At 40.5% G+C, this 24,067-nt stretch overlaps 1 protein-coding gene across 1 annotated transcript; it reads right to left on the bottom strand.

Annotated features, from left to right (window-relative positions):
• Positions 1-115: 115 nt before the first annotated feature.
• On the bottom strand, positions 116-20,907 carry LOC138630941 (hemicentin-2). The gene is made up of 21 exons (XM_069715602.1): positions 20,765-20,907; positions 19,118-19,384; positions 18,724-19,044; positions 18,179-18,400; positions 17,275-17,502; positions 16,911-17,174; positions 14,578-14,832; positions 14,323-14,475; positions 13,569-13,784; positions 12,372-12,614; positions 10,804-11,005; positions 8,600-8,619; positions 7,436-7,711; positions 6,996-7,325; positions 6,615-6,878; positions 5,393-5,544; positions 2,265-2,400; positions 1,412-1,678; positions 986-1,318; positions 647-901; positions 116-561 (listed from the first exon to the last, which is right to left on the bottom strand). Exons 1-21 carry the CDS (start codon positions 20,820-20,822, stop codon positions 554-556), a joined length of 4,470 nt encoding a protein of 1,489 aa, XP_069571703.1. The 5' UTR covers positions 20,823-20,907; the 3' UTR covers positions 116-553.
• Positions 20,908-24,067: the final 3,160 nt, after the last annotated feature.

Below are 24,067 nucleotides of genomic sequence, written 5' to 3'. Positions count from 1 at the left end.
TTATAACCCCGTGATTATGTAGCAACGTGATGGCCTATTTTTAATTATATATCATACTAATATTAAAAAATAATCTTATTTAATGTATAGGTATAATATAAACAAGTGAAAACTGTTTTTTTTATTTTATTTTATTGACAAGAAAATTAAGAAACTGTTCATATTTACAGTAATGGTCTGCTACTATTCATCATTGCTATATCAAGAGTAGCTACGCTTTTGTAATGTTACAAGATATCTTCATTAATAGGAAAACATAGACTATAGTCAAAAATATAAATTAGATACAGAATGTCACAGGAAAAGCATAAAAAGTGAACTACACCCAGACTAAACCAACACTGACAAATTAAATGGCAGTTACCAAACATAGTATATTCAGGTCTTTCATTTTATGAGATCTAATTCTGGATGATAACAACATTCACATAAATATCCATGGAGTTATGAATGTATTGTCATTTTCCATCTCCAAAGCAGCAAGAGTAAAATCCCCTCTGTGGAATTCTCCTTGTGTGTCTGATGTAGTCATCTCATTCAGTCACAGCTCATCTCAAATACCTAAGTAAAAGCAAAAGAAGCAGCAGGTTAGGATACAGAGTATGAAAACAACTTGCACATAATGTACTTCAGAGCTTCCTTCTACCTTTGGTCTTTTCCTTCACTATGAACTGCTTGCTTTTCTTCTCCAGCATATTGGAGGCAGTGCAGGTGTAGGTCCCTGGGTGCAATGATGAGGAAGTAACAACTGCTTCGTCCTCCATCCTCTCCGGCATGGGACTGGAGGTCTGCCAGCTGTATACAGGTATAGGGTTTCCAGTGGCGGTGCAGTTTAAGGTCATTTCGGCACCCTCTATAAAGTCCATAACCTCTATTTCAGGACTGAGGAACGTTGGAGGAACTAGACAAAAGATAACATGCATCACTCTTCTACGTGTAAAACGTGAGAACTTGTGTTACGATTTACGATAGCTTTATGACTCACAATACACAGATGCATTAAGAGGCTCCGAAGTCACACTAGGAGGTGGCTGTGGTCCCTCTGGTCCGAGCTCCAGCTCTGCTACACATCTATACTGTGCTCCGTTCTCAGCCTTGGTAGGCGTGATGACAAGGATAGAGGACACTTGGACAGGTGAGGAGGACGTGAGGTCAGAGAAGGAGTGGTTATAGACCTCAGTCTGCGCTCTGTACCACCTCAGGGTGAGATACTGAACAGGAGCGATATTCTGAACCTCACAGAGCAGCTGGTACTCTTTTCCCTCCACCATGGGGCCCGTGTGGTTCACCTGCCTGATGGAGACGCTATCTGGAGTTTCTAAATTAAATGATAAACAGGGTTCAGGTAGGTCAAACAGATTAATGTGAGTCATTCATTTTAAAACCAGGTGTTAAACAAGAGTTGACTCACTGTAGAGGACAAGGTTGAGCTTCTCCTCACACTGTCTCGGAGCTGTGAAAAACACCCCGTAGCAGATGGGCTCTTCTATCCAGTCGATGAGACTGTCCACTTTCCACTGGACGGACCGGTCCTCTTGTGTGTGTGTAGCACTAATGGCAGACTCCCATCCCAGGACACGTACCGGGCGAGCGGCCTCACAGCTGACCAACACTGCCTCCCCAAAGCCCACCACAACCCTGGAAGGCTTGAGGATTAGGGAACAACCTTCACCTGACACTGAGACATAAAGTCATCATCATCATCATCATCATCATTATTATCGCCAGTGGCATCACCACATTTCATTTTCATATTAAGGTAGGCTACTGCATAAAAGCATAGGCTCCCTGTTATGTAACCCTGTTACAACACACACCAGTCAAATCCCAAGTAATAAATGAGCCTAACATTTCCAAAGTATTGCAAACAATGAATTTAGCCTCTAACTATATTGCTGATGATTCATTATTTATATGGTGACAAAATGTGCGCTTTGTAGAACTACATACAGGATTTTACTTGCAGCTTACTTTAGCTGACAAATCCAATCAAATCCATGCAAACGTGCATTTTTAACAGTTTAACTGTGTCACTGGTAGCCTGTGATACCCTGTAGTGTAATCTAAACACAAACAGGCCTATTTTCAGGCTAAAAAAAAAAAATCCTTAGTCCATACAATAATTAGTCTGTTCTAATCCTGCGAGGACCGCCTTAAACTTTCACATTATTACAGACTAGAGGATCACCAAACCACTATTAATAAGACAATTATTGAATCAAACATTTTCTGTAACCCCAAGAAGTGACAAGAAACCCTGTTACCTGAACAAAACGTGCAAAGCACGACAATCCATCTCAGAAAGTTGTTTCCCATGTTATTTTCTGTACTGAGCCGTCGATTAAGGGTCGAGAGAGAGAAAAATTCCAACTTGAACAACCTTGGCAACTCTGCAGGGAACTATGTTGGAACAAAACACAGTTCCCTCCCAGCTGACTTTGGTGGGTGGGGGGTAAATGGGAAAGAGGGAAATTTAACAGGTGGCAGGCCTCTAAGAAACAATACAAAGTGCTGCAGTGATCTTTTAGGAGGAATTTTTGGGGGCCAACAGATAACTCAGAAAACGTCTTAGCAGGAATAATGGAGGCAATACAAATATACCAACTTACATTAATATATGTATTTTCCATTTTCAATATCCAGTTTATAGCGAAAGCAGGGCAAAATGTTGTTGACAAAAGGGATAGTGTTACTTTAGAAGTGTACCAAAGCACATAAATTATAGTGTAACCAAGTTCAAATTATAAAACTACTTCTGTTGTGCAAACTTTCTGCTCTTCTCAGCTTTGCAGACATGCAGGCCTAAATCTATAACATGAAGATAAAATGACATAAATCAGAAATAGATTTTCATCATTGTATCAAGTAAAGTTGGTTAAACTCCAGCCTAAGGTAGGTGTGGCCATTGTACACTGTCAAACCACCGAGTCTATCTCCTGTTTTAGTGTCAAATCATGACTGGCTATGACGAAAAAGCTTGTTTTCGTAGTTCTTGCGTGCTCGTCTCCTGTTGGTTCTGAACTCCGTGCTTTGTGAGATCCCAGCAGGCAGGAGTACTGGTCTTGTGCAGCATGTAGCTTGTAAGACTCCCACTGTGACCAGAATGCTGCACAGCGTATCGGCTCTGACCTGCAACTGCAGTGCAAAAGAGCAAGTGATTGGATGCTTTTCTGTGTATTTATAGAGGAGCACAGCTGGTAATCTCAATGCACAGATTACAGTACACGATCACTTCACTCGCAGCTTTGAATATGCTGCTCCTTCTACAAGTTCTCTAGAGAAACATGTTAAGCTTGCGCGTTAATAATAAAGCCTTTTTGTTAAAAACTCCATGACAAATTGAGCAGTGTCTACTGTGCCAGGTTGCCACGGCAACACAGTCAGAGCATACACAAACAGCACTTTCTGGTGAAGGCTTTAGTGGGAATGACAGGGGACTGAACTTAAAGGACACGGTTTTAGAAAAACAAAATTGGTTTATATGGGCAACCGTAGACAGGCTAACAAACACTCTCCTTTACATTCACTTTGTCCGTAACTAATTAGTATGGCAGTCTCAACACGGTATAATGTAAGCAAGACTGAAAGAGACAGAGAGAGAGGTCCAAGGGATTGACAAAAGGTGGCAGGGGAACATAGACACGGGTTTGACTTTGCCTCAATCAGTATTCTGCCTCAGGATGTCACAGACAGAGAAGTTGGCTTCATCGAAACAGCTGATGCATATGCTTGAGCCACACATGCACACAATACATTCACATTATAAGCAATGTATCCCTTTTAAAATCACATCTCTCACGCTAATGTTCCCCTTTTCAATTAATTCAACTTTCATAATAAATGTCCACTTTTTTAAAGAAATGTGTTTTTACTGGTACATTTGACAAACTGTTTATCTAATACAGGATTTAGTGGTTTATATTCAGATGGGCTCAAATATCCAAATCTTTTATCATTTGACAATGCAGGCACATCAAATAAATGGCATCGGCTGTCTATTCAGTGCAAAAATAATTCAACAATCAAAAACTTTACCAGTACATAGATAAATCTAATTTCACATGACACGATAGAATAATTTATGCTTACATCAAAATAAGTTCGATAAAAACCTCATCGACATTATAAACCATTGTAGTGTAAGTAATTATCGTAGCGGTACCGATATTGCTGCTCAGCATGTCATGATAAAGGCAAATTAAATTAATGGATTAATAACACGAAATGGAGCACCTTTTTACCTCAAAATCTAGACTCTTTGGTGTTGCAGCTGCATTTCTTGAACATTAAACAAAGGATTTGTAGCAAGGCAATAATGCAAGTAATAAGTAAAAAGTGGCTGTTGTGTCCCGTTGACACATATCCTTTGACTCATCATTCGTGTATTATAGCAATAAAAAATTATTGTATTGGTAGACAAAAACGGCCCCACCCCCCCCAAAGCTTTCAATGTTTGGTTGCCCGGCTGCTGAGGAAATCTTCCACAAGCTGGAACACCCACTGTTCTGACTGATTGTCCGTATATATGTATCGTTGCTAGCGTGTCCAAGATAAATTCTTCTTCCAGTTTTGATTTAGTTTCATCCTCACAGTCTTCGATTTTCAGAGGCTCCCTGGAGTATGTGGCTCTTTTCCATGCTGCTAACTTTGTCTTCCCATTTGGTGTTGCACAGTCAGGTAGCATACAGTACAGTGGGTTTATCAGAGCTTTTCTGTTGCAAACATGGTGATAAGTGCAGCTCAGATCAAACCTTACATTAAACATGCAAGAAACAAAACCAAAACAAGAAGCTATAGGAAGCTAAAATGGTCAGTAGAGCTGCAGAGTGAGGTGTTAATGCCCCTGGTTTCAACACAAAATTTGATTTAGTCGGTGTGTTTACGTGCACTGAAGTAACCAGCAGTCTGCTTTTGATATGTGCTTTATGTACCGATGATGCATATGGCAAAAAATTCAATCCAAAGTCAGACTAAAACTGAAACAGAGAGTAGCTGTGAGCAAATGCTTTTCTATAAAAAGGTCAGAGAGCAGCATCACTTCAGAGTCAGAGAAATCTTATTACCGACCTGTTGCATTTATGGGCAGATTTACTGCAACAAGATTACTACAGTGCATGTAAACACACTCTCCCTGCTGTAAATGTACTGTTTGTTAATACAACAATGCTGATTAGTGGCGCTTTGACCCCAGCTGATGAAATTATGCAATTTTAAAGCTACAGTGGGCCAGCAGAATCAGAAGTACACCAACAGTGCATGCAGAACAAGCAATACCCCACAACCTTTAAAATAAATGTCACTATGTTTCTCCAAGCAAACAAAATAATATTAAAAAGTACCATTTTTATGGTTCAGCCATGCAAAATAGAATTTTAAAAAGTCTGCCTCATACAGGTCCTGATGAGGTAGGTTGTCCTGGGAGATAGTTGCCTTTGTTGAGAGAAAATGTACCATCAGGTGTCACAAAAACGAGACCACCAATGACGAGCAGGATCCCCAGGGACACAAACACTCCAAAAATGGCTGCGAAGGTCGTTCGATCCCCTGTGGGAGAGGGGGATTTTTTTGTTACATTCTCTCTCTCTACTTATTAGGTCAGACCTTCTAGTCTCTCAACAGAAGAGTTTCTCTGTTTGTGGTAAACCACACATCCCAAAACAAAGATTACAACAAAGAACGCAGCAAGTAAAATCCCAGCAGTGGTCCCAGGGTGACTACCTATTGGAGAACAGCATGAAAAATTACAGACAATAACGCAGTACAAAAACATGTGAAATGTGATATATTTATGGTGCGTTCATGAGCAACTGGGAGGTGGGAAGTTCCAACTTCACAGTGGGAGAAAACGCCGAAAACGCCTGTTGAACTGGGAATATCCTACTTGAAAAGTCGGAGGTGTTTTGAGAGCTCTGAGAAAAGGTTCGACCTCACATGACTTGGCAGTGTTTGTGGCGAAAGGAAGAAATCTGGACTAATTGCTTCAAAAATAGCCAGACGGTACACCAGCCTACCTGGTTTGCTTATTGTGTTACACCTGTAAGAAATACAGCGTACAAATAATATTGACTTCCTGAGCTCTATTTCTACTGGGTTGGTTTATATCAAGTGGCAACCTTGGGGTGGTGGGAGGGGGGTAATCAAACAGACACACACCCTAAAACACAGCTTTTTGAAGCTTTTTTCCAAATAATTGGATTATTTTCAGTTGGACAATCAGAAATCTAATCAGAAGGAGTGACTTTCGCTAGCAAAACCAAAATAACTCGTAGAAATGTTTTATTGCCTTAAAATTGAATCAGACTAGTTGAGTCTATGGAGCCAGAGGCTTTTTTGGAGCCAACCCATAGCAGCACTCGGTGGTATCGCAGCTTAAGACACTACCGCATCGGCCTTATTTCTCAGACCCGGAAGCTACGTCCACTTTTATATACAGTCAGTGGTTTATATGGATGCTGACTGTGTTGTTTAACACTTCTGTGTTTTGACAGCAGCATTTTGCAGTGTTGGTCATGTTGCCTGCTTGTGAACGCTTCGTACTCGGAAGTCGGATGTTCCAAAATAGAAACTTTTCCACTTCCCAGGTGCCTGAACACATGTTTGAGACAATATCTTACTTGCAGCTCCGACGACAGTGAAAACTTTGGTGCTGGTGCCCTGGGTGTTAGAGGCTATGCATGTATACACCCCTGGAAGCTGAAAGGATAGGATCAGAATGGGTTGATCCACATGTTGATTCTTGTTCGTCTCTTGTGCGGGGTGTGGGAGAAGCCAGCTATATTCCGGCATCGGGTTTCCTTTAGCCATGCAATCTAAGGCTAATGATGCACGAGCTGGAAGTTCCAGCGTCTCATTGGCAGGCTTGAGGAAGGTTGGCGGGACTGAGGATATGCATGAGATAAAAATGCAGCCAAAGAGAGAAAAACAAGGAAGCATTAAAATACAATCAGAGAAAAGAAGATCTGACAGCTTAATTTAAGACGACATTAAAAACTCACAGTGTACAATAACTTCTTGTGACTTTGATGACATCGCGGCGGGATTTTGCTGTCCTGGCAACAAGTTCAGCTTTGCTTCGCACCAGATCTGAGTTCCATTATCACTTCTATGGGCAGTCAGAGTGAGGACAGATGACTTACTGACTGGAGATAGCCTGGACTCGACAAATGTCTCATTAGGGAATGTCTCATTTCCTTTGTGCCAATATACGACGAGGCTGCTGGCTGGAGCGACATCATCAACTCCACACTGGAAGCGATACTGTCGGCCCTCCACCATGGGGCCCACTTCACTTGAGGTCTGAGACATGGACACACTCTGCGGCATTTCTGTAACAGTGTGATAAAATTAGAGAGAGGAAAAATAACTATGACAAATCACAACACCGGTGGCATTAAATGATCAAAAACAAAAGCTGATAAAGTTAAGGTCTACTTACTGTAAACAATAACTGGTAGGTGTACCATACACTGAAGCTCATTAGGGAGATTGAGAAAACAACGTGAACTAATGTCCCAGTCGTCCACAGGGTTACTATTTAAGGAGAGATAAGTGACCCCAGATACAGTGCCTGTTCCTCCGGTAGTGGATTCCCAGCCCATTCCAGTTATCAGGCTGGTTAATGAAGTACAATTGGCTGAAAAGGAGTCTCCAAATCTCACCACAATATGGGGAGGGTTCACCTCTGCTGGACAGGAGTCACTCATTGTACTTCCTACAAGGACAAATTAAGACTTAAAGTACAAGCAACCATTTATAAAACAGTGTTACAGCCCTGCGGGTATTTTGACCCAGTTTAGGGACACTTTGAATGGACAGAGGTGGAAAGTAATGATGTACATTTACTCAAGTACTACAATTTAGTAAATGTTTTTGAGGTAATTGTACTTTTTGGAGAATTTGTATGTGATACTACTTTTCCACTCCACAACTGCTTTCTACTCCACTACATTTATTTGACATTGAATATTTTACATGCTGGCAATCTAACCAGCGTTTGAAATACAACACACTGCTCCAAAATTTTTCTTTTTTTTCCCTCAAAACTTCTCAAATCCCAATAAATGTTCAAATGATCCAATATCTCACAAAAAAATATCAAATATTAGAGACAGCACATAAACCCCTCAGATTGATGTGGTCTCTGTATGTAAAACTGTATGTAAAGCAGGTCAAAATACCTGCAGCATCAGCAATGGTAACATGCTGCTTAAACACAGATTAGAAACGTCATATATAATAAAATATAAGTCACAGGGTCCAAACCAGCACATCCACTTATGATTTAACCACATTTTGCAGCTACTATTTATTTTATACTAGTAATGTATTTATCTTAATGCCACTTCCTCTTGTCCGAAAAAGGGATCGGAGATCATAAACTTAATAGTTTACATATAAATAATAGTTAGTCAATGAGTTACAAGTTGCCAGATTCGATCTCTGAATATAAAAGTAATCATGTTTAAGCAGACTAATGAAACATTGGGCGTCGGCCCCTGGTAAAAAAAACAAAACAAAACAAAAACGACGCTGTCATGTTCAAATAGTGGCGACACAACTTAATGTAAGCGAACTAAAAGCGCACACAAAACAAACTTACCTATGCACGCGATTAAACCGCTGAAGAAGAAGGACCACATCATGTTTTCAGTTCCTGGTCAACACTGTAATTAGATAAATAAATAGCCTGTACATTTGCAGCTACAGAGGAAACGTTTTCCAAATTCGCGTTGCTCTTGGCTTTTACCTGACCAGTCTCGAAAGTAAAAGTTATCTTGTGGTGCATTGACGTGCTACTCGTAAAACTCCACATGCTACAACGTCGTGCAGTTCTTCCGACCAAACATCCCCTCCATTCGCCATCACGGGTTTACATGTGGGTTAAAAGAATAATTCGACAATTTGGGAAACGCTTGATAAAACAGATGTTTTCAGCTGGAGAGAGCAACCTGTTTACTTAACAGCATAAATACGGAAACGGCTAATTATTTGTAAGTTTTTCATTATTATCATCAATTTTGAAGCCATTATTAATTTATTTATTTATGCTTTGCGATTTCCGTTACTGTCAACACTCGGACCTGATGGCACATGGCGATTGAAATACTGGAACTCCCCCGTTTCTCAAGCGGGTACTTTGGAAATTCCTGTAATTGCTGTAGTTCCGACAGCACTGGAAGGCGTTGAGCTTCGAAAAGCTGCTGGATATTTCAGAATAACCGCCCTTCCGGGGAGCATTTCCATCGAAACTGCAGGACTTGGACGCCGCCTTTTGTTTTGTGTGTGTGCAGCAAACTGCCCCCAACACCCAAAGCTTTTAGCATTTACACAGATAACTTTGTACCTGAAAAAAATAAACCTGTCAGCAGGCTACAGCAGAAGGATTTCTACACTTTGTACTTGAGGGCTCTGTCACGTTTTAAGGAGTACATATAGGACTGCAGGATAATGAATACTTTGATATTATATATATTTAGATCCCCTTTTATTTCCTGTTGCATACACAAAGCTTGATGCAGACTACCTATAAAATAATGTATTTCTTACTATTATTAAATACAGTCTTAAGTGATTGTAAATTTAAATACATTCAGGCCTACAGTTTTCTGATCTAACTTTGAATTTCACTTATGACAGTGACAAAAGCCATTCTTGAATATTTGTGTTCATTTGTAAATTAAAGGACGATTTAAAACCTCTATACAACATTTTCCTTTCTTAAGTCCTCCCGATAATTCTGCACTGATTTTGTTCTCATACAGATCTTTGTCGTTGCCATGTTGTAACCATATTAGGGAGTACGTTAAATACCAAAAGAAAGTCTTTGAAAAGCCGCATTTTTTATGATAAAATACTGTTTTACACCAGTCACAAATATTTACAGCAGTATTATCAAATGTGGTACACTGTCCTCATGTCCCTTATATCGCAAGCAGGACTTCCTTAGATCAACGTTTAATTACATGTGTGCAGTCCGTTTTCAATACTAAATTGTTCAGTCTTTACTGTTTCTTATAAATAAATATAAAGTTTTTCATTTACAGAAAATATTATCCAGAATATACAGTTCACTCATACAAAAGCACACAAGTGTGGAAGAAGAGAAGTTGTCCCATCAGGCCCGAAGCCTGACACAGTATGGCACAAGAGAAGGCTCCAAACTCAGAAGTGCAATGGCTTACAAAATATAAAGGACAAAAAGATCACACATTCTGTAAAACTGGTCGTCAGTGTCACACTTCTCGAGGTGCAAACATGCATCTTTAACAAAAACAGTTCTTTTCCTGTTAGTGTGAGAACTGAAACCACAGCAGTCTCAGGTTCACAACATCTTAAACCCTCAAGTCAAGTTTGGTTTGTAACTACATACAGAGATCTGACTTTGAGTTCATCTTAAGGGGAAGAAATTCTAGAAAAAAAAATAATCAAGTATTAGTAAAACTAATCCCAAAAAACAACAAAAATAAACTATATTAGATTCCCTTTGTGCTCATGAAAAATATAAAAAAGTGATTGTCTTGCAAGTCAGAGCCAAATTCTGAGTCCTCGCGCCTTCTTTTCTTTGTGTCCAGTGAAAACTGGTAAAAATCCAGTAGTACATACAGAACTGTACATCTCAAGCCAAGTTGTTTAACTATATCAATCCAGAGGGATAAAAGGATTACACATAGGACAATAGATGTGAGGATAACGGAGCCTGAGTGGTATTCAGGCTCTAAATGTGCTGTAGATTCTGGTGGCTGGGAGATGCGGCTCATTCAGAGTGGTGAGCTATCCGTACTGCTCTATCAGCACATGTACTGCTAAGACAGTTTGGTCATGGGCAACGGCAGGTCCCAGCCGTTGTGAGCCACGTTGCCGTTGTGAGTGCTGAGTTTGGGGTTTTTAAGACTGTAGCGGCGCATCTTGGTGTTCTTGTAGTAGATTGAGTAGATGAAGAGGAAGATGATGGAGATGGCCACCACTATGACGGCCACGAATCCAGCAATGAGGGGAAGGTAGTCCTCTGTAATGAAATGAGTAAAAAAAAACTTTACATTTTTTTTTTTAATAATTCCCTTTAAGTTCAATTTTCTATATTTTTAACATGGAAGAATTCATCTGTGAACTTTTCACGCATTTAAGTCGTTTTCTATGATGTGATCAACAAACATTCACCTCAGTGGAAGCACATCCACAAATGAAAATTATAAACAGGTAGTTGATCATCTAGTTTTTACAATTATATGTTCTAATAGGAAGACTGGCTTTTACTCAGTTTTAATTCACACTTCCCTGGCTGCTATTGTATCTATTTTGCTCTGTTGGCAGTAATATGCAGTCGTGGTACCTTTAATTCCTTGAATCAGAAGTTATATTACAGTCACAGAGAAAATTCAGGAAGGGAGTGGTTAAATGTCCATCTGAAAATTGTTAAATAGTCTGGAAATCAGTGTGGAGTTTAAACACTAACTGAGGACTTTATTAGGAACACCATACTAATCTTTAGTATGGCCTTTGTTTGCCTTCAATTCTTAATTTATTCCACGAGGAAATATTCCTTTGAAATTCTGCTGTGTGTTGAAATGACTGCATCACTTCCTTTATGCAGGTTATTCAGCTGCATATTCACACCGTGAGTCTCCTACTGTATCACATACCAAAGGTGTTCTGTTGGATTCAGATCTGGGGAGGCCACTAAAGTCATTGTCATCTTCATGAAACCAGCTAGAGACTGCTTGTATTTATGACATGGTCCACTATCCTGCTAGAAATAGCCACAAGAAGATCAATTATAAGTGTGGCCATGAAAGTATGCACATTCCCCACAGCGTTACACCAGCAGCAGCAGCAGCCCGGACTGTTCACACAAGGCAGGTTGGGGTCTGTGGATTCATGGTGTTGATGCAAAATTGTGAGCCTCCATCTGCAGCCTCAGTAGTAATCAAGATTCATCAGAACAGGCTAAATTTTTCCAGTCTCAAACTGCCCAGTTTTGGGGAGCTTGTGCCCACTGCTGCCTCAGTCGGAGCTGAATTCCTGCTCAGCACACTGGTAAAGCTACTGCAGTTCAAATCAGTCTGATAATTCTTCTTCTGCGTTTTTATCCACAGAACTGATGCTCACTGGATTGTTTTTTTGTTAGCCGTACCATTCTGAGTAAACTTTACAGACTGTTGTGTGAGAAATTTCCAGAAGATCAACATGGTTTATGTGCTGCACTACTGTTGCATGTTCAGCTGATTGAATAGTTCTATGAATAAGCAGGTGTACGGGTGTTCCTAACAAAGTGCGTTTATTGACCTCAAAACCTCTGGTTGGGAGATCTGGTGTCCCCGCTGGAGCTGGTAATTTACGTACTTCAGTTTTCTACAGGAAGATATTTACGTTACCTTTTAAAACCACATGAACCACGTATGTTGCGGAATCAACATCGTTCGTGGCAGTGCAGTTGTAGAGGCCGGCCTCAAACACGGTGAGTTTGCCTTCGGACAGAGAAGTCTTTTTGCCTGAGCTGTAGAGCCACTGGATCTTTGGAGGCGGGTGACCGTCAGCTTCACAATCAAGCTGCTCCGGATAACCTCTGAACACTGGGATTGCCTTCGGAAGCTTTGTGGTGTTAATAATGGGTTTATCTGTCGAGACAAAGAGGTAAATAGAGCAGTGTGAGGACAAAGACTGTACAGAGACTATGACCCAAAATGCATGTACATTTTGTGGAACTATACTTGTGAAGTCCCCAATTCATAGTAATCGTGTTCACTTTGTCCAGCACATACAACTGGCGATCAAAAAGTTCAGGAGCTGTTCTTGTTGCACACAAATAGAGCCCGGTATGGTACGGAGCAGGGGGAAGCAATAACCTTCTTGAGCGTTTCCAAGTTACGTGGTTTGATCAGCATCAGCACCTGCGTTTGCACACCTTGTTGTGACCACTGCTACGCGGACATTTGAGATTTCACCACGGACCTGAAACTTGAGCGGAGAGCGAACGTCTCACGCGCTGTTAAAGTTAGGAAATCCACGACGAAAACCCTCGCGGGGATTCGTTTTGGAGTGGCATCGACGTTTCAAGGGGGGCAGGATGTCACTGTCGAAGACCGAAGAAGACGCTTCAAAGTCGGGAGCGCAACCGACAGCATGTTGGTGGTTTCCTTTGATATTCGTGCGGTTGCGCACTGAATTCGTCTGAGGGGAAAACACTCAATGCACTGAACTGTGGTGCGACGGCACACCAGCTCCCTGCACAACGACACAATCGTCGCTCCACACCACCCCTACCCACTCAAAATCAAGTTCAAGTTGAAGGTTTGGAGACCGTGGAGGAGATCCGGCGTGAATCGTCGGTGGTGCTGCGCACGCTTACAGAACGGGAGTCCCAGGGAGCGTTCCGAGCGGGTTAGGAACGGCGTACTTTGCTGCACAAAGATGTAAATCAGGTATGGTTTTTGAATGTTACAGTTGCACTCTCTGAACTTTTTGATCGCACAAAGTACACGTTGTCTTACTGACGGGCTTTCTGGAATGATCCATCACCACAGTATCTGCATTGTGACTACTGAGCGCAGCAAATGTAAACGTGATCTCACAGAAGACGGTGATGTTGAGAGGAGTGGACGTGGTCGGAGAAGGCTGCGGTCCCTCGTGTCCCAGGTCCAACTGAGCCTCACATCTGAACTCGGCTCCGTTGTCCTTCCTGTCCAGAGTGACTATAACCGTGGACGACACATTTACCGGAGATCTGATCGCACTGATGTCGCAGTTAGAGTTGTTCTCGGGGTGACAGCCAGTCAGTCGCATTGAGCCTGATGGACAAATGAACGTGTTGGGGAAAATATAAGACGAGAAACCGACATAAAAGTTCCAGTTAACCAATCAGGGGCTGAGAATATATAATAAAACATAATTCACTCTCAGATTAGTCAGTACGACCTGATGTGTTGATTTGACATTTACACCCTGCTGACTCTAAATAATCAGGACGACTTGTTCAAGGGAACGTGTTTGCAGCAGCTTTTGTTCAATTCTCTGTGCTTTATACAATAATGCAAACCATTTCTTGTCCTCGTGTTGATAAATACAGGCTTGTGTGCTTAATATCTGCTTAACGAGGGAGATGACGCGTTGCAGTTTTAGGAAAACTGATGATTACTACAAATGTTCACGCTTCAGTCGTGAAAATGAACTAACCTACACTTCAGCAGTTAAGATCAGATTTCTGCCTCAATGACAATTCCTGCTTTCCATTTAACATCCTATTGTTTTCTACTGCAGTGTGGCTCACAGTGGTTGATATCTCCGGCCTCACAGAAAAGATTAAACATGTAGAGAAAGTTACACCACCTGGTTCAATGGTTTTGTTGCCTCTGTACCACCGCACACTGAGGTTTTGTACGGGAGAAACGTTGAGTACGTCACACTGCAGCTGGAACTCTCGGCCCTCCACCACTGAGCTCGAGTCATTTACACCACGGAGGGAAACAATGTCTGGTGTTTCTGCGAAGGCGGGACAAAATATCAGGGTGGTTAAAACAATTCGAGAGACACATTTAAAAAGTTAATGATAGAAGAGCAAACGATTTGTTAAACAATATTTACTGTAGAGAATGAAGTTTAAAGGTTTATCGCATTTCCCTCGTCCCCGAAACGTCCCGGTACAGACAGGCCTTGCGTCCCAGTCTTCATGGGTGTTGGGAAACCAAACTGTGCCATTGCGTCCCGCCTGCCAGTATATTCCAATGACATTACTGGAGTTGGTCGACGTCGACGTGCATGTTACCGGCTGGCTTTTGCTTCGGTACGGCATCACCATCGTGTCTGGAGTTATTTTAATCGGGCATTCTTGCTTGGCACCTGCGGGGCAGTGAGTGGGGGTGTAAGATGTTATCCCAGTCCGAGTCTACATTAAAATAACACAACATTGTCACATCGGGAAATAGCGCTGAAAGACTTAAAGGTCTTAAGAACAAAAGCTATGTCTCTGGAAGCGACAGGAAAGGACTCAGGAAGGATATACCCCTCCCTTTGGGAAGTCTGCACTTGCTGCCCACCATTCTTTGTGCTGGACCTCAACTATAATATCTACATTTCTGTGAAATGCCTCACACCTAACCCAGCCCATGTCTTCTTGTAATCAATAAGCTGATCTTAACTGAGACTTTTGTTTAATCATACAAATGGGACAGCCATAGGAGGAGCGAGGAAGCTAAAACAGCAGATTGCCTACAAAATGCAACGCTTACTAATACTCACACTTTACAACAGCACACGATTTTCCACACTCAAGTTATCGTGCGTCAAACATAAATAAGTCTCGTTACATTCAAAGTTTCCAGTGTCCTCACAATTTTTTTTTTTTTTTTTTAAACAGCGCCGTGTGTTGCTTTAAGTTGGCTCCTAATAACGCAGGCAACATAAATAGACACCGTTAACCGCTGAGCCATTTCAAACTCCACACAAAAGAAAGCATGAGGTCTCAAAGTGACACAACTTACTCGACTCTGTCCCGTTAGAAAGCGACAGCAGCTCTAAAGTCAAAAAGACTGAAAGCAGACGAAGAAGGCAGAAATTCTCCATTTGGAATAAGTTTCAGCGGTTGTTGTTGTTGTTGTTGTTGTTGTTTTTCTTCTCCCAAACAGCTGTTCGCCGTTCTTCCGTTTCAGTTTCTACTGCTTCACCTCAGCTGCACGCAGCGAGCAAACCAGCGGCGGCTCGTTGACTTTTTAGGAGGAAGCTGAAGCTAAGCTATCGCTGCTACCAGCCCCACATCACCGCAGAGGAAACCGCCGCTCCCCCCCCCCTTACTGGGCACACACACACACACTGCATACCCTCACTCCCACTATGACTATAAATGTAGCAGCTGGGGTTAGGCTTTAAGTTGTCACGACGCCAATGACAGATAAATATATAATAATTGGAACTGGTAAAAAAAAATTTTTTTAAAAAGTTAAAAAAAAAGTATAACCAGCAACAGTGCAATAAAAAATTTTTTAAAAAACACTTTACTTTTTATGTAGGCTATTTAAACTTCTTATTCATTCTTACGTACAAGTCGGTAAAATAACTCTAGTACTGACAGCAAAAAAAAAAAATCATATAATGTAATATAAAGTACAAAATGAAAAATGAAATGATTTTGACCTCAGTGGGGCGACTTCTGAGTGGGGCACAAAGAATTTAACTTTCCAAAATTGGGGAAACAAAGAATAAATAAATAAAACAGTCCATTTAACTATTTCTGTGGTTAAACCTAGGGTCTGGGACCCCTCCAGTGGGTCAAGAATAATATGAAGGGGGACGTCACGTGAATATGATTGAAAAGAAGGAAAAAAAAAACATTGCCCTGCCACCAAAACTTATTTTGATGTTGCGAGGTTTTTCTCCAGTTGTTGCTTTTTTGTGATTTACAGGATATTTTTGCCTCCTCAAGCTTTAAACAATTATTCAAATTAACACAATCTAAAGCCCTTTTCCCACTGGTGGTACCGACTCTACTCGCTTTTGCCAGCAGGTCGTTTTCTGGACTCGGTTTTCCGCCGCTAATAGAACGAAACTGCCACACACATGTGCAGGACACTATCGTTGACAAATAAACAATGGAACATCTGCATCTCATTAATTGACCACGGCGTGGTTTTACGTGTTGCCATTTAATCAAGTATTCCAGTGAATTAAAAATAAATTCTGGTTGCTAGTGTAGGTTGACTAATCAACAACAGCGGTTTTGTGCAGGGCGTCTCGTGTCGCGCACAGAGTGATGTAATGACGCAGTTTCTGCTGACCAATCAGTCTGCAGTGTTTTCACATCACTTTTTACTGTCGACTCCACGAAGGTGAGACCAAAAATAATTACAGGCATCAAAAACTTTTGCCCAATGGAAAAAGTATAAAAAAATATATATATTACGTTCATTATATTGAGTTTGTACCTGTCACAGTGACTTTGGCCATTTTTGAGACACTTCCTCTGCCGTTCCAGGCATGACATGTGTAGGAGCCCATGTTGTACGCAGTGGCATTGCCGATGACCAGAAGGGACACGCCATCTTCATTTTTCTCCACCACGTTGGCCATCTTGTAATAACTCCAGGAATATTTCGGTCGAGGGTTCCCCGTGGAGGAGCACTTTAGCGACACAGTGGAACCAACGTCGACTTCGGTGTCGTCAAGCTCAACTATCGGTGATGGTGGGTCTGCACACAACAATTCAAACAGTATAAGCTGGAGGAAAAAAAACCAAATACAATAGGGTAACAGAGTAAATCACTCAAGCTAAAAGTATTAAGGACTTACATAGGACAATAATATCCACCGTGGCGTTGACACTTGAGAGAACATTCGAAGCTGTGATCAAGTACTGCCCCCCATCACTTCTTGTAAGGTTCTCCAGAAGTTCCACCTCGCCCCCGTCTTTGTACCAGATCATTTCGGGTTCAGGAAAGCCCTCGACAGTGCAGGTGAGGCTGTGAGGAGTGTTCTCTAGTGCAATGTAAGAGCTGGGACACGTCAGCTTTGGTCCATCTGAAAAGAAAAACATTGTTAGCAGTGCATTATGTAGTACAGTTATGTAGTAACAACTTATCACATAAGTGGTATGGTAAAAAATTCAATCAGTCAACTGCAGTATTTTGAAACAGTTTTAAGATATAGTATTTTTACTCCACTGCATGTTAGAAGGAAGTATTGTGCTTTTTATTTCTCTATCTCACAGCTACAGTTTCTTTTCAGATTTCGATTTCACTTTCAAAATGTGTCGTCAGTTCATTGAATAAAATGCATTATCCAGCAGTATGTGCAAGTTGTTGTAATTACTGTCACCCTGACCTACAGTGAAATGTGGTTTTCACACTAATACATCCATTAAAGTAACATGAAATAATAATTTATATTCTGCATATAAAAGTATATATTTTTTTGTATCTTTTGCTGATATACTTCTACACTTTTAGTTAAATAACATTTTAAAGCTAGCGCATTCAATTACAATGGATTCATTTTTACTTAAGGACCTGAGGACTTCTTCTACTAGCACCCAAATAGCAGTGAGGTCCAAGCTTTATTTGTGCATCAAGAAGTTTGCAAGGGGAGCCTAAAGAGTCTTTACATTCGAAAAAGGAACTAAGATGAATGATATTGGAATCTAATTTTACTGTCTGCCGTATGTAGTACTGCCATAAAGACTGAATGTCACACTCACATAAGACAAGAACCGGGATGTCCTTTTGGACAGAGGAGAAGCCCTTAGCTTCAATTGAATACATCCCTGCACTTTCCCTTCTCAGAGGGACAGTCCAGTTGAAGGGCTGCCCATCTTTCAGCCACCTGATGTCGGGGGTGGGATTTCCTGTCACAGAGCATTTATTCGCCAGCGTTTCCTCTTCCGATAACTCGATAGCAGAACACAGTATTTCTGGTGCAACTGAACAGAAATAAAGGTAGCAAACATTTATACTATTTGACTTCAATTCAACAAAAACTCAGCTTAGGCACAAATGAGGCATGAGAAGTGACTGAAATGCAGAAGTGACTGAAGGGCATACATGTCTAAAAAATAGACATATATAGTTCCCTTTTAGGTACATAGGGTCTTATGAGGTCAAGATATTTTACACATGCACTACCTGAAACAGTAGCATAACTTTTGATGGTGGTGTGAAAACAGTACGGAAAAAATGTACTCTGACTCTAACATAATACACATTAAAAGTGACCTTTGACAAGTAAAATAAGCACCATACTTACAGAAAACTGTAATATTATTCTCCTGTGAGGTCACAATAAATTGTGGTCCTTCTGGCCCAAGGTCCATAGATGCCTCACATCTGAATGTGGCACCGTTGTCTTGTCTCGTCGGTGTAAAGCTATAGACAGATGACTGATTCACTGGTTTCTTACTGTTTATGTTTCTGTAATGTTGTGTAGAAATGATTGCATCTCCTTTGTACCACCTTACGATGAGATTTTGAACTGGTGCTATATTGAGGATGTCACATGTGAAGTTGCTTTTCTCCCCTTCTTTCAATACACCATCGGAGCTGCTGATGTTGATTGTTTCTGGAAATTCTGGACAACAGGAAAAAGTTGTCAGACACAGTCATACTTTCATTCTTGTCCATGACCAACAAACAAGACTTACTGTAGAGAACAATGTCAAGGGTCTTGAGGCACTGTTCTTTTGGATGTAAGTTCAAAAAGCAGAAGGTCGTAATGTCCCAGTCTGTCAGGCTCTCCACAGTCCAGGGCAAAGGGTTGACTTGCTGCACACCTGTGCCGTTTTGTGAAGCCTCCCAGCCTATTCCTCTGTACTGGCTCTCTGATGTGGTGCAGTTGACTGAGACTCGGCCTCCATATTTCACCACAACTCTGGGGGGGCTCAACTCAATGGGACAGGAGCCATGCACACCTACAGCATGGGGGTGAGGTTAGATATTTATATAATTACCACAAAAGAAACATTCCTTGGCAATGTTTGCTCTCTGTGTACTGTCAGTCATTTAAAAGCTCTGAGTGCATGCCCATGTATGTCGCAGACTTATGAAAAGCTTGACAAATTCTAGCCTCGTCTATCAACTGACCAAAGAATGTAGAGTTATTTTTTCCCACCAGATAAAAAGCCCCTTGCTTGCCATAATATTATTTTTTCTAATGTATCTATCAGTTAATAAAAACCCTTAGAGTCTTTTGTTTGTTATCATATTCCACACAATTATTATTAGTAGAGAGAAAATGTCTAACAGTGAAGTAAAAACAGAAGAAAAGCTGGTTGAGAAAGATAGAACAGTGCTCTTTTAACAGCCAAACCTCCATCTAAAAAAAACAAACTAAAAAAAATGAATACAAGTGAAAAGACTTCACCACTTTTCAATATTTATATGTCCACAAAAAGCCAAAATGGTCAGCAAAGAGAGATCAGTGACTGCGGAAAAAGTAAGTGGTCAAAAGAAGTGATAATCATTCAATCAATTAAGATTCATTAATTTAAGGAAGGATCTCTATAAAACAGCCTTCCATGTTCTGCCCTTTCATGATTATCACAGCTTTTTAAAGACCACAATGTCAAAGAAGAAGTCAACATCACAGCTTTAACAAAAATAGAGAACGTGCATATCTGATTAACATATTCAAAAATACGTTTTGACTTTTTTTTCCACACCCTCGACCTTCACATTCCCCTATAAATCTTTTCAACCACACGAGTGAAAATGTAAAGGTTTAAAGTATATACAGGCTACTCATCACTACAGTCAAGGTCAGCAAGTCGGGCAAGTAATTTATTGCAGAAATATACTTATTGCAATTTAGCACTCATAATTTGTAGTAATGAAGTTGGTCGTCAGGTTTGGTGTCCCTTCACACTTGTTGGACTGGAGTTTTTAATGTTCTCTCTAATGCAGGAGGATTACCCTATGAAATCAGCTTGAATCTAAATTTTAATCAAAGTTTAATAGCAGCCTGTATGTTGAGCTTTTTTTTTTTTTTTTTTTTTTTTCTCGGTGCATAAAGATCTGAGTCTCTCCCCCCTCACATGCTATCACTCCTTTCTGGTTATTACAAAGTTGTGCACCGGTGGCATGGCTCAGTTTGACCTGTTATAATGACGACGTGCCTCCTCGTCAAAGCATTATATTCACATTTCTGTGTAGTCCGTATGCAGTACAGCTTATACTTTATAACTTCAATATGCCCTCTGTCACGTGACAAACATGACACAGATATACATTATATATATATTAAAAAAGCAATTCAGACCATCATTTCAGCAGTGAAAGAGAGAGCAGCCTACCTGTCGCAATGAGAAGGAGCCCCACGACGAGTCGAACAAACAGTGTACTTTCGCTCATTTGTTTTGAACAGTGTCCCTTCTGTCGTTTAATCCAGCTCTGCTCCGCTTCTCTTCTGGGGGCTGCGCTGTGTCGATCCGCCGTAAATCAGACAGAGGAGAAAGAGAGAGAGAGAGAGAAAGATACAGCCTGAGCACACGCACGCTTTCTCTCTCTCTCTCTCTCTCTCTCTCTCTGGACAATCGGTGGTTTGTGTGTGGGGGGGGATCATGTCTGTTATTCATGAGTCAGGCGATCCTAGTGGTTCTACTGTAATAATATAGTGTGTTTGCGACATATTCACAGATTCATGTTTGTACTTTTTTTTTTTTTTTACTTTCAATTGGACAATTTCATATCTTTTCAAACTTTCATCTAATAACAATTTAGGCTGTTTATTTTTGGTTGTTTAATGGATTAAGTAGCAGATCACTGCAGTTTCTTTTGAAATTGTCAGGCTACAAATGAAGGAAAAGATATGAAACACAGTGCAGAACATCACTTTGGGCCACTTTTTTTCTTTTTTTTTTTTTAATTCCCAATACACCTGTTTACTACAACATATTTTTTTTTTTTCATAATTAAAATAAACAATTGAAAGTTGGACTGATATATCCCAAACTTCAGCTTGAATCAATTTACCACTATGATACATAAACCATAGGAAAACCTTGATGACAGTGATGGTATCATGCTCCTCTTCTCAATCATCTGAACAGTGAAACATGTTTTGTATGCATGCTGAAAGTCTTCATTATGCCCACTCATCTTAAGGTCACCAGCACATAGATTCACACCCACACAACACCAGCTTTACCAGTGTCGTGTTTGCATATTTATTCACACAAGAATTAAACCGTTTTTATCACTTCTTGATGCAGCAGTGCTTCAGAAATGGGATGTGGTACCTTATCATTACAATATTGCTAAACAGAGCTTTGTAAAATAATAAACACGTCGGCTTATTTGTTAGGAACTGTTTTGTGGCTATGTGGCATCTCACTGTCTGGAACAAGTAAATACTAACTGAACTTTCCACATTTATATACCTTCACATCCTGTTGTTGATCGTTTCAAATCTTAGAAGTGGGATATTCCAGGATATGAAAAATACTTCCTGGAAAAGAGAATACATTTGTCCTGACAAAGGGATAAAATGGATAGGAATGCTCATGCTTAGTCATCTTGGAGTGATGGATTCTTGGGAGACATCTCCAACAATGATTAACAAATCTGGAGGCAGAGACAAAGATTCTGAAGGAGGCATGAAGGCATGAAGTGTAATCACATCCTCCCTGAGCTCCTGTGACCCACAGAAATGATTAATGGAAATCAGAATAATGTGTTCGTAGTTAAACACGGGAAAGTGAGAATGCTAAGAATAAACAGCTGCACACAGCAAGTTGTCTTTAATCCATTGGAGGTTAAAGGTTATTTGAGCAGTCCATGAGATGGGAGCTGAAGGAGGTGATAGACGAAGATGTGCAACAAGGGAGGCTCTGAAAGACAAACAAGTCGCTTCAGTTAAAAAAAACAAGCATTGAGATTCCAGTCATGTCGCTGCTCCACTCTATTCACCAAAAAAAAAGAAAGAATTACATGCACTACTCTCCACTCTCTTCTCACGAGTTTTACACACAGCAGCATATCACACTCAGAAGGTTGCTATTAAAGTTTCAATCAACTGTTATTGGTCACATGCCAACAGTGATCTTTCATCTCTTTAATCTCAAGAGGTCTATGTTTCCCAGAAACAATGTCAGAGGAATTGAAAAGGAAAAGCAGTGTTGCCAAACACAACAGGAGTATGCAAAAGTGTTTGAACACCCCCTGAATTTGGTCAAGTCAACATTGTTATCACTATCAGCTTCATACACCAGAGGTAGTTTCCATTCCTGTTTTCAGACATACAGAGAGCCTCGACCAGCTGCCTCTGAGGGATCCAGATTATTTGGATAAAGCTGTGCTCACATGTTTACCCAAGTGACTCACAGACGAATTAATGGTGTGAAAAATAACAGATCTTGCGCAGGATTATTTTAATTATATACTCTCACAGTAAATTGTTTCTTGTACATTCTGCTGATGTGATGATGTTGATCCTTTTCCAGCAGCATGAGATCATGTTTGCTTTGAGTTGTTTATTTATTGTTTCCAAGACAAATAAACATCAAAATCAATGGACTCTTCAACATAAATCTATTCATCTTTAATATAAATTTCTCTGTCGTCTTGCCAAAAAGACTATTCTCGTTAGTATTTCCACAGAAGAGTTATGATTGTTTGTCTCAAATCCATTCTCTTACTATGAGGGAAGTGATATAAGACCAGAAATCTCCGGCCAATATAAAATGAAATCTGAAAGTGCTAGGGTAGTAAAAGAGAGGAAATGAACCACGTGATTCTCATGAAAAAACCCAAACTTCGGTATGACTCACTCTTTGTCAACAGCACTGATTACCGGTACTCTACTTGCTCTTTGTGAACATGACAGGCAGCTGAGAGATGAGTGAAAGGAATTAGCTGTCTATATTCACAAGTAAACAGTTCTCAGGGACACCAGGACACGATGGTACCTCTTTAAACCTTTTCCTGTGACAGACAGGACATGGCTGGGAAAAAATGACAGTGATAAGGTCAAGGAAAAACACTTGACTCTATGTAAATGCTTGAATACTGACCCTGTATCCGACAGAGACTGATCACTTGTTGGACCGCTTATAGGGCGACCTTGAACTTTAAGATAAAAACTTACATCAGCTTCGGTGACCAGATGCTCTTTTCTCACCTTGCGTTATAAAACTGAGCAACCATTTAATGTTTAACCACTTAATTTGTGCAAATAGAGAATAATACGAGAGTTATTCACAGTGCAACAATATGAGTGTTGTCCGTTTACTTGCTGGAGCCCAGCTTACTGTAACGTGATCATGGAAAATGCATCAGCGTAACAGAGGTCCTTCTGTGTCCACAGATTCTTTGTGTCTCTGCTGGCATTTCGCATCCACTTTCTTTATCTTGTGCTGGAGAAATTATCCCAGTCTCAGGGTGACTGGATGGGCTCTCTCGAGAATAGTTAATAAAATGTATTTTAACCCATGTAAAATCATAAAAATGAGTCTGTGTAACTTTATCTTACTTGCCATAATAAAACAACATAAGTCGTCAAACTACACGGATAAAGCTTACTCATCTTGTTTCCAAAGAGGATCTCTCACTGCTCAGATAATTACCTTTGTCATAATGTCATAAGAATTTCACAGTAA

This window comes from Brachyistius frenatus, unplaced genomic scaffold, assembly GCF_029030835.1.
Source record: "Brachyistius frenatus isolate BFR_SWC_R1_liver_20210118 unplaced genomic scaffold, ASM2903083v1 Contig_144, whole genome shotgun sequence".
NCBI lineage: Eukaryota > Metazoa > Chordata > Actinopteri > Embiotocidae > Brachyistius > Brachyistius frenatus.
The sequence above is the reverse complement of the archived record's forward strand: the minus strand, read 5'-3'. Positions and strand labels throughout refer to the sequence as shown.

Coding starts and splice junctions, on each gene's coding strand:
- LOC138630941 (XM_069715602.1), bottom strand. CDS start 20,822: ATGAGCGAAAGTACACTGTTTGTTCGACTCGTCGTGGGGCTCCTTCTC. Junction 12,615..13,568: donor TCTCAACATCACCGTCTTCT/GTGAGATCACGT, acceptor TTGTCTCGACAG/ATAAACCCATTATTAACACC. Junction 5,545..6,614: donor CACTGTCGTCGGAGCTGCAA/GTAAGATATTGT, acceptor CCTCTCCCACAG/GGGATCGAACGACCTTCGCA.